Below are 11,710 nucleotides of genomic sequence, written 5' to 3' on the forward strand. Positions count from 1 at the left end.
TGTTTATAATTTTATTGATATGTTCTGAATTAACTCATAGGTAATTGTGCATTGATTGTTTAAACTTTAAGACATTAGAGAATCAAGCATGATAAGTTGACTTTTTGAGAATTAAAATTGCTACGTTGTTTCCCTGAATTGAGGTATTATCTTGAAGTTTTGAATTTACAGGACCGACATCAAATATCCATAATTTTCATTAGATTTTGAGCCTTTTAAAGCATATATCTTTCTTGCTCACTTATTTTATTGGTTATGAGTGTGTCAACATTAATTTGTTATTCTAGAACTTGCTTCGATTATGCATGTCAAGACCACACCTTTGATTTGATATACTGAGATGATAAAGGCACTTAGTTTTTAACCCACTTACCCCATAAAAAGCCTACCCACATAATTGAACCTTAGTGAACCCCTTTGAGCCTTAACCATTGGTTTTTGATTTTCCCCTTAATGTTAACCCACAACTTAATCCTTTTTGATTCGTTAAGAATTTCTCCATTTTTATTGACTCCCTTTTTATTGAGATTTGATTTGATTAGTTACCTAACTATGTTCGTTCATTTCATTTGTTGAATTATTTCTTATTATGTACTTTCTATTATTGTTCTTATTCTTAAAAAAAACAATGTATATTTATATACTCATGTAATTACATATTGTTATACTTTCGTAATAAGCTTGGACAAGTTAAAGTTATTATTTTGAGAAAAAAGCTCACTTTATTAGTTTTGGATAGTTTTAATTTTGGCACTTGTTTGTAATTCAGTAATTAGCTTTATTTTTCTAAGGTTGGTAATTTATTAAATTTATCTCGATTCTAACTCTCTTTTTCAGCCTTTATCCACACCTTTAACCCAAGCCCCATTACAACCCTGCTAAAGACCTTTTGATTTGTGCATCATCTCATTTATAGTGGTGGAGATTTGATTTTCATGCAAGCCTATGGTAATAACTTTTCATGTTTGACTAATGAGTGCTTAATTATTGAACCTTAAACACTTTGAGTGATTTGAGTGAATCTTTAGTGAGGATGTCAACTCTTGTCGATTTGGAATTAAAGGTAGTTATTTGGATAAAGGGAAATACCTATGATTTTGTGATTAAAATGCTCAACTTGGATTGTTTGAAACTTTGATGTTCTTTTAGTTGAATTCTCAATGTATGATTATTTGTGAATTATTTCGAAACATTATTGATAAGAATTATAAGTTGAGAAGAATGCATTTTAATTGTGAGTTGAGGATTTTGCTTGAGGACAAACAAATGCTTAAGTGTGGGGATATTTGATAAACCTCAAAAGTAACATATATTAATCCCATGCTTGGCATATTTTTGGATAATTTATCATAAGATTTAGTGAATTTAATGCTCCTAATCCTTTAATTTCATGTTTTATATCCAGATGAGCATAGGAAAGCAAAAATTGCGAGAAAAAGGCCAAAAAGGACAAAATAAGATTATTTCAGTGCTGCACATGGCCCAGACACTTCCACACGGGTAATCCACACGCCAGTGTTAGACACATGATCAGAACACACGCCCGTGTTTCATGGTCGTGTCGACTTAAAACCATATCAGAATTGCACATGGCCTGAGCCCCATTATACGGGTGTGCCACACGACCGTGTCCCTGTCGAGACCTATTTTAATTCTACTCAAAAAAGGCTAATTTTGGGCTATTTTGGGCATTCCAAAGTCTATTTAAACACACTAGGAGAGGATCTAAGGGGTACGCAGAGTAGAACACAGAAATCACTCAAAGAATGCCAACGGATTCAGCTCGGAAGTAGAATCGCCTTCGAGACTGAAGATCTTCCTCCAATTTCTCTCACAAAGTTTTTTGGTTTCTTTATGTTTTGTTTTTTTCCTATTTTTGAGATGTTTTCCTACTATAATATGAACTAAACTCCCTAAATACCTATGGAGGATGAAACCTAAGACGTATCTTATTATTTAATATTCTGAATTTAATGATAAATACTTGTTCTTGTTCTTAATTATATTTCTTAATTCTTGTTTTAATATTTTTAGGATATTGATTCAAGTTGATGTGCTTATTCAGTGGAGCAAAAGTCCTTGTTTAATAGTAGATATCACATAATTAATTAGAGTTGCATGCAACCCTAGAAATAGGGCGCCATAAATCTGCCGGATTAGAGTCAAATCTAATAAGGGAATCCATAAATCGAGTTAATGCGACAATAGAGGTTTTAATTAGAAAGAGATTTCAATTAATCAACCTAAAGTCAGTTGTTTTTAGTCTCGAAAGAGATATTAACATAATTTAGGGATTTCTATAGATCAAGACAAGTGAATAAATCGTTAGATTCAGAATTGGAATAATAAGTGAAGTCTAGGTGGATTCTTCCTTGGGTATTGTCTTTATTATTAGTTTATTCGATTACTTTCTTCACTCTCTGTCGCGTTCATTAGTTAATTAGTTAGTTAATTTTAGACTAAAAAAATCTCTTATATTTTAGGCTAAATAATAGAAAAAAAGTTAATACTAGTACTTTTAGTCCTTTAGGATACGATACTCTGGACTCACCGTAACTATACTACCATTCGATAGGTGCGCTTGCCTTAGTCGTGATCGTAGTCTAGTTTAGTGGTTCATAAAACGATCATCATTATCCGTTTGGCATAGTGGAACCCGTCAATTTTTAGTCTTCAGGCGGATTAGAATCTAGCGTAATGTATATGTCGTGGAAGTGATTAAGGATCTTGTCTCAGGATATTCTGATGCTTAAGAAAAGATCATGTTAAGCAAAAAGTAAGCCTGATGAGAGTTACTGCCAAAAGTATGATATGCCCAATTACCGAAGCAATGTGTTAAATGGGTTTTGTAAAGTGTCCTGATTAGGAGTCAACTAGATTGATTGGTCAAATATCATTGATATGGAATCCTCATTTATGTTTCTTTAGGAATCTGTAGGCCACTAAGAAGGATAAATTTTGGATTCAGTGACACTTGTTATGTTCCACTAATAGGAAATTGGGTATATATATGTGTGAAAAGGGTTCATGAGGGAGTTTCTTCTTCTTTTAATATATTACTCTCTAATTTTTTTTCTTAAACTTAAATGTTATCTCTTCTTCATTAAGTTGGAAGTCAAGTATCTTGATTTAATTAGTGGTTGTTCCACTTTCTAATAAGTATTATAGCTTTGAATTTTAAGTTTTGAATAAGTAAGTCTATTAAGAGGTATATGAACAGTAAGTCACGAATACAAGGCCTTGCATTGGGGTTATTTATGATTGAGATGTTAGCAGATTGTACAAAAATAGGTTTTAATGGTGAATCTATATTCTTTAAGCAGTTGCTGTTGTTGGGTCGAGATGGATGTCCACGTCTAGAGCTTTAAGCTACAATTGGATGAGTATTACGTGAGTCTCTATTCTGACTTTTGTATGTTAATTGTTTAGGTAAAGACATGTATATAATGATAACACCTCAGATAATAGGTAAGTATGTGAAGCATACTAAAAATGATATATGTATGTGATGATGTTATGTATGGAGTATTGTATGAATATAAAGTGATTGATAAGTATGCAGGTAAAGTCTGATATAGGAATGTACCAATTGATCAGCTGTGCGTAAACAAATCTAGGTAATGAATTTCGAGTAAAATATCCATTTATGATGCCTTTGGTAGGGTGGTTATATTACTAACCAGATTGTAGATCACGATATGTAAATAAGTGCATGACCATGTGGCGGGACCCATAGCATTGTATGATCTGAAGACACTCATGGTGATGCCTCTAGTAAAATGAAGACTAGACTGATAGATCACGACCTAAAAGTATGTAAGTCTATGTGGTGGAGACTTGTGGCGTAATATGATGATATGAATATTCATGGTGATGCCTTCGGTAATATGTAAATCGAACTAGCAAATCATGACATGAAGTTATATATAAGTCTATGAGAAAGAAACCCATGGAACCTTCTAAGAAAGTCCGTCCGGATCGTAAACACGTGATTTTGTATGTTGCCTATGTGGCGTGATCTACTAAGCCTTTGTGGTGTATTTTGAATTGCCATTGTGGCGAATCCCGATACGTCTGTGTGGCTTATTCGGCAATATGTATATGCATGGAAAGTTAGGTTATTCGCCTTTGTGTTAGGATCTGGGTAAATTTTGAGATTTCTTCTATAGCTAATTCTATGATGAGTATCTAATGAGTTTGAAGATAGTATGGTTTGTCTGATATGGTAGTAATATTAATAAGCCGTGAGAGGCAAATTTTGAATGAGGAATTACGTTTGTACTTTTAAAGGGAATTCGCCTTAATAGTCTGTCAGTTTGAAGTAAGGGCATATTCATATTGTGAAATGTATAAGTGTCTGTTAGTTTGATTTTAGTTACTTTAATCTAAGTTATCTAATATCTGTCAAATTTGGGTGGTATCATGTATTGTTCTGGGAAAAGCTGGAATTTAAGTCATTGGTAAATTTGGTATTCTTACGTTATGAATTATAGATGTTTAGAATTCTTCGGAATGATCTGGAGTGTTTCTGATCAGTATGTGAATGTATGGAATTTGAGTCAAGGTATGTTATGACTAATAATCTGATTAACAAAACTTGGTGTTAGAATCTGCCAAAAGTGAATAAGTAGTATCCACCAAGAGAATAGTATCTGTGGTCAACTATTTTAGAATAAATGATGAAAGTTGTCTAAATAGAAGAGAAGAGATAGTATCATCCGGTAAAATCTGAAGTCAGCCAATTAGTTAAGTATGATACAATAAGTATGGCAAGTGGCGCATAAGTAAATATATAGGTCTCTGACAATGTGTAGGTATCTGCCAAAGACAGATTTGGTAATCCAAATATCCAGAATGTAGAATTTAGCAAGAAAGGTTCCAAGGTATTTTGAATTCAAACTCACTAAGTTTCTGTAACTTACAAGTGTTTTGTTTATGTTTCAAGAGATGTTGTTTGAAAGAGTTCGCCAAGAAGGACGACGCCAGGAAGGCACCAAGGAAGTGACGATCCGGGTTATTATGCATACAGTGGACAACTTAGTAATAAGGCATATAGTAGGATTACGCCTTATCGTGTTTGTTTTCTGTAAACTTATGTGTTGTAAAAACTTGTGACAAGTCTGATGTATTATTTTATCTTTTTAAATATTTTTCTTTGTTTATTTAATAGTAAGATCTTAGTTAAAATAATAAGGAATATGTTTTAAGTCAAAAGTACAAGTTGACTTTCTTTAAAAGTTTTTGCTAAGTACAAGGGAAGTAACACTTGAGATTCAGACCTGGTGAATTTGGTCAGGTTGAGGGCGTTACATGATGATTGGTTTATTATTTGATTGTGTTAAGATGTTTAGTAAACTAGAATTGACGCCTCTAGTTGAAAATGTTCATAGATGAGACTAGGAGGAGATTTTACCATGTAAAACCTTAAAATGATCATACTGAGTAGTGAGACCGAGGTGAGCTATTAACTAGGTGAGACTAAGAGAACATCCTAGGCAATAGTTCCTAAGTGTCAATATGATTGAGAAGGGATTTCCATTAGGAATGACGATACAATCTAAACATGCATGTCAATTCAATTAGTAACTAGTTGAACAACTGATCATCGCATTGTTAATTGCATTAGTCTAATAAAGAAAGAGGACTTGTAGGTTATCTTACTTAGTAAACAATCTAGGTTAACTTTTTTATGATTTTGATATTGATTGCATTATCAATCATTAAGCAAAGTAAGTTGATAATTTCCTAACTAGTAAGTCGTGTAACTAGTTCATGGTTTACTAATCAATCCTTAAGGAAAATGATCTTTCGAATGCTTGTATAAGTATTTCATTATAAAAGAGTACTATTATATTACATCTTAACACTGTTATGGTTGCGATTTTTCTGTGCTAAAAATTGATAATATATATGTTTTGCAAGTGAAATGTACGTGGACTATAAAGTTGTTGATGCCGTTACCGAGAATTATAATGGCATAACCATGAATAGTTGTTCGATTTGTTTACTAGTTAAGTAATATCAATTAAAAGATAGTTGGATTAGTTAGTGCCCTTTTATTTCTTTGTATTATTTTTTATTGTGTTGATAAGTGTTTATTTTTTTAAAATTTTTGTAAGTTTTGGTTAATTAAAAGAAATTAAAAAGATATTTTAAAATATCGAAAACATTTTATTTTTATTCTATTTAATTTTAATGTTTCAATATTTTTGAAAATTCCTTTTCTTTTCTTTTCATTATTTATTTCAAAATCTTAAAAAATTGTTTTTTTTTTTTTTTTTCATGTGTTATAAATCAAAATATCACTAAATTCTATTCACTCCAAAAATTTTAAATCAAATAAATATTATTAACAATAAAATATTTATAATGATAATTTAAAAATAAATTGAATAATAATAACCATATTGGTCAATTCAAAAGACTTTTTACTATTGTTTCATATACGAGTTGTTATTTCTTACACTAGATCTGCACCTTTTAACCCCACAAGTAGAATTAAAAATTTGTCATACGTCCCATTTATTTTATATTTTTAATTTTTAATTTTTTTACTATATCTTAAAACCACATGTCATGTTCTCAATTTGTTTATAATTTGTTTATGGAGTTTTTAAACTCCACTAGAATATACCAAATAATTTTAAAATACTACAACATTTGATTTTACAATATTCTAGTCAAAATTTTAATTCTACATATAAGGTTCAAATACTACAACACTTCTCATTTTTGAATTATTATTATTTATTATTTTAGTACCCCATCAAAAGGATATATATCACCCATTCAACATTGCTCGAAAAGTTTTTAAACTCCATTGGCTGTGTGAAATAATATCCTAAATAATTTTTTATTTTTATTTCAAAATTATTTCTGATAATAATTAACTTATAATGATTTAATTATTATATGTATTACTATGGTTTCGGTCACGCTTTACATTGAATTGATTATTTATTTGTGTCAAATTATAGAGTAGAAATTTAAAGGTTAAAATATACTTTAAGTTCTTATACACTCTATACATTTGGAAGTTAATCACTCTACTTTTATTTTTAAGAAATTAATCAATCTACTTTTGAAATTTAAAAATCTAGGTCACGTTATTACTATTGTTAAAATTCTTCTATTAAATTTACTTGGTGTAACATTTTGAAATTAAAAAAAGAGCATTCATTTAGTAGTGATGTAGCAATAAAATAATATTGAAAATACTGATTTTGATTTTTCTTAAAAACTTTTCAAATTTGTCACGGTAAAATGTTTTTGAATAGAGTTTTTAAAAATGATATGAACATTTTGATTGAAATAGTTAACAATACAAATGACATTTTAAAGTAGAGAGAACAGATTATGTCAAAATTAAAGTAGACTAAATATCAAGTCTCAAAGATAGTATAGAGACTAAAACTAAAATTAGACCATTATCTTATAATATTAAAAAAAACAAACAAAAGAAATAGGAAGCCATATAAATTATATATAATCAGGTAAAACTTAATAATATTGATTATTTGAACTAATTAATAATAATATGAAAATATAAAACTAAATTATGTTAGAAATTAAATATCAAATTTAAACATAGGATTACCAATACTGAAATTTATTTTTTTATAATGCAAAGAAAACTAATAAAAAGAAATTTCCAAATCATACACACAAAAAAAACAAATAAATTAAAACCCTTGGGACATTACTTGTATATATAGAAGCATAGATAATAGGCCAAATATCAAACAATTGCAGGGAACCATAAATTTACTACATCCGAATGGATTTCTCTTGTGGAAGCTTGGATATCTATGGATTAATTCTAAACATCTTATAAAGTTGGTTTCACTTTAAAAACAACATTTATTGAAAGCATCTACTTTAATTACTGTGAAAATCAATAGTTTTTGACACTATATTAATAAATGCAGGAAAACAAGGAATTAAAATGAACTGGTATTTAACTGCTTCTGGTTTCCCCCGCACACAGTGTTGACATCATAGCTGAAAGCAAAGTTAAAAAAGAAAAGTAAACAGGTTTGCAGTTTTTAAGGACGAAAACTAAATCCCATCCTATGCTAATGGTAGTGTATGTTGTTTCTAAAACCTTTTTGAACAGAAGTTCACTCAAAAAAGATGCTCAACTCATTATGACAAACACCACCTGGTAGGTTAAAATTAGAGGAATCAAATTCTTTTTTCATTCAGATTAATCAGACTGCACTATATATATTGATCCATTGAATCTTGACATGAACAGGCCTACGCTAGAAAGGTTAACCATGGACTTGAATCAATCTATGGAGTTCACACCTTCTGCAACCTCTTCTCCTCAAATTCATAACTTCATGCCAATGACTTCTTTCATGTTACCGTTTCACCAGCCTTCCAATGAGGTTGCCTTTTTCTTTCCTTTGAAAATCATATTTTCTTTTTATATTAAATGTACTACCCATATTATTATTCATTTTAATCTTCTTATGTCTTGGTGAAGGACGGTGAAGAAGTGAAGCAATCACATCTTCTGGTCCAGAAACGCAGTCTAGAGTTGTTTTGGTACCAACAAATGTTGGAGATTCATAACATTTCAGGTCCCTCAATAATTTTCCTTTCTCTTTTCATCTGTTATTCTGCTTTTTTTCTGATTGTTGTGTTGTGTGCCTGTTTGCTTTTATACTGAATTAAAGCTTTCAAGAGCCACCATCAGCTACCTCTGGCAAGGATCAAGAGGATTATGAAATCTGATAAAGATGTGAAGGTTAATTTATTACTAATTTTCATATGATTTTATTTTATATTTTCAATTTTGATGGACTTTTTACCAATATTTCATATGTTGCACTAGATGATCAGTGCAGACACTCCTATCTTGTTCTCCAAGGCCTGTGAGCTCTTCATTCTAGAGCTCACCCTTCGTGCATGGCTGCATACTGAAGAAGACAAACGCGGAACCCTACAGCGCTGTGACGTTTCCAAGGCGATAAGGCAAGAGGAGGCACTCCATTTCTTATTTGATGTCGTCCCGTTGATTAACCACAAGGTCCTTTTATATATCAATGCAGTACATAATACATTCAAATGCTACAAAACTATCAATGAGCAAAGTTGTATAATCTTCAAATTCATATATCAAGTGTCGGTAAAAGTCCTATATTAAGAGTTAGATTACATTTTATCAGATTACATTTTATCCCTTTTACTAAAAAAGTGAGCAAATTAGTCATTGTATGTTTGTCTAAAGAGCAAGCTGGTCATGATAAAAATTTCATCTATTTCTGCTGTTCTGCTATTAAAAACTGGGACTTATATGTCATCATAAGGTACACATGTCACTATCTGATAATTTTGTTAGCTATGTCAGTTTTTAACAGTATAAATAAATGAATTTTTTTAACAGAACTGATCAATTTACTTTTTAATCTAACATATAAAAATTAATATATCTATTTTTTGAGTAGAGAGGACAAAATGCACAAACATTACTTAATTCTTATATAACATAGCTATTATTAGATTCCCTACCTTACAAGTCAACATTTGAGGTGGGTAGGACTATTTGAACACTACGAATTTTTGTAGGATGATGATGGGAAATTTCTCGAGGAAAATGAGCATCATTCTGTTAACCAACCGCAGTTTCCTCTGTTGGACATGAATGCTGTGAGAATTAGAATGAGTTCAAAAATAATTATTTGATTTGTTGTTAGAAAAATTGTGGTTTAATTCTATTATTATTTATTTACTTCGTAGGAGCTGGTTATTAAATTGCAGAAGCTCAACAATATATGATTAAACCTCCTATGTCCTCTCATGAGTTCGATTAAGGTATATGATATTTAATATGAAATAGAGTTTCACTTTTGCACAACATTAGGAATTAACAATAATTAGGTTTGAACTGGGTTCAATTAAAGAAAAAAATCTGGGATATTTATCTTTTGTGAATTTATATAATGCATTGCTTGATACTTTGATGGTATACATTACTATTTTAGTTTGTATAATGCTTTTGAAAGTTCTTTATATTAACTATTAAGGGATAGTTCATAGACCTTTTATTTTTATTTGTTTTGCCTTTACATAGTACACATGACTGGTTCTCTTGTTTAAGCAGTGAATGAAGCTGGCTGATTACAAAAATTGCAATCGTATGTGGAATATGAAGAAGCAGCCTTAGTAAAAGAAAAATGAAATCCAGAGTTATTTTATATATAATTATTTTACATTCATATAGATTGTCTTATCTATTTTATAATAATAACTTAATATATATTTCAACTTGGCATCTTCATTTTCCTTTATCCCCCTATTCATAGAATATGCCTTTAGTTTGTACATAATTTTAACATTGACACAATAAAAATATTATATTAAAAGGTAATTAAAACCGTTATACCCTCTCCATTTCATCCATCGTTGAGTTATCCAAAGTCCAGTAAAATTGGACGAAATTTAATTTTGTGACTTTGCCAGAAGTATAGTACTAACTTCACTTCACCAAAACATCACATCACATGAGGCGGGCGAACACAATCCCTAAAAATATATGGTGAGAGATTCTGTCAATATGTATCAATTTATGATCTCTAAGAATTAACAATGCTCCAACCAGGCATCTCATATAATCCCCTCACATTAGCACCAACAAGCTCCTAGCTAACAATCCACCACTCTACCGCCTGTACCTATGAAGTAAAACACTTGATGATTGAGAACCACGCCAAGCCAGTCTCTCTTTGTAAATACTTCCTCTTGGCATCAAGACAAGGGATAGATACACAAGATCAACCATATAGCTTACACTCAACTCGAGTATCACCTCTAACCCTCCAAACCTCCATCCTTAGTGCTTCTCCATGCCACAGGAGATGTGGGCCACCACTTTGTATTCCCTAACATCTTATATAACTTAATTGTTATAATAATTGATGAAGTCTATGAGAAACAAACAAAAAATTATATGGTTATCGTTGGAGAGCTATCATTATCAGGATCAAGAAGACCAATATGCTAGCCATTATCAGCATAACATAAAATTGAATATCGAGGTCATGATGACAATATAAAAACTTACCTTCCATCTTTCCCACAATTTTAACGATGGGACAACCATCACACTCTTTCATATCTTTTTATTGATTATCAAGAGGAGAGATATTATTAAGATCCAAGGATCAAAGAGGATTTTCGATCTACAACCCAATAGTATAGAGAATTACAAGCCCAAAATGAGTTTCTTTTGGCTCAACTCTAAGAATGTGCCCCGAAAGGAACCTAGAAAGACAATGAGAAGCTGAGAAAGGAAGAAGAAAAAGAATCTTCTCGAGGCTAAAGATGATCTTTGGAATATTAGTATTGCCTTGACTTACAGGGAAACCAAACCACCACTTTGCCTAATGGAGTAAAGATGAAGCTATAGTAGGATACTGAAACTATCAACGCCCAAAGCACCTGAAAAGGGTATCACTGACACTCTTCTTTTAATACTTGCCTTTGAATACCTCACAAAGAAAAATTCTTGGTGAAAGTAAAGGAATATTAGGAACCTTTCTTCCCATATGGTTTAGTCTATAGAGGAAGAAGTCCATAATTGAGTGACTACTTCACAATAATATAGGCCACACAACAAATGACTACCTCAACTTGAAGGATGCCATTTAAGTAGATGTAAGGAAAGGCCAATCAAAGACATTTACAAAATGAAGACCTTGCT

General features: G+C 31.0%; 1 protein-coding gene across 1 annotated transcript; it reads left to right on the forward strand.

The window, feature by feature from the left end:
• The first annotated feature begins 8,038 nt into the window (after positions 1–8,038).
• Positions 8,039–10,275, forward strand: LOC108478795 (nuclear transcription factor Y subunit C-2-like). Its single transcript, XM_017781253.2, has 8 exons — positions 8,039–8,164; positions 8,258–8,393; positions 8,492–8,588; positions 8,685–8,755; positions 8,843–9,037; positions 9,577–9,657; positions 9,748–9,822; positions 10,112–10,275. Exons 1-7 carry the CDS (start codon positions 8,073–8,075, stop codon positions 9,784–9,786), a joined length of 711 nt encoding a protein of 236 aa, XP_017636742.1. The 5' UTR covers positions 8,039–8,072; the 3' UTR covers positions 9,787–9,822; positions 10,112–10,275.
• Positions 10,276–11,710: the final 1,435 nt, after the last annotated feature.

Source organism: Gossypium arboreum, chromosome 12 (genome assembly GCF_025698485.1).
Source record: "Gossypium arboreum isolate Shixiya-1 chromosome 12, ASM2569848v2, whole genome shotgun sequence".
Lineage (NCBI taxonomy): Eukaryota > Viridiplantae > Streptophyta > Magnoliopsida > Malvales > Malvaceae > Gossypium > Gossypium arboreum.

Coding starts and splice junctions, on each gene's coding strand:
- LOC108478795 (XM_017781253.2), top strand. CDS start 8,073: ATGCTAATGGTAGTGTATGTTGTTTCTAAAACCTTTTTGAACAGAAGT. Junction 8,394..8,491: donor TTCACCAGCCTTCCAATGAG/GTTGCCTTTTTC, acceptor GTCTTGGTGAAG/GACGGTGAAGAAGTGAAGCA. Junction 8,756..8,842: donor AATCTGATAAAGATGTGAAG/GTTAATTTATTA, acceptor ATGTTGCACTAG/ATGATCAGTGCAGACACTCC.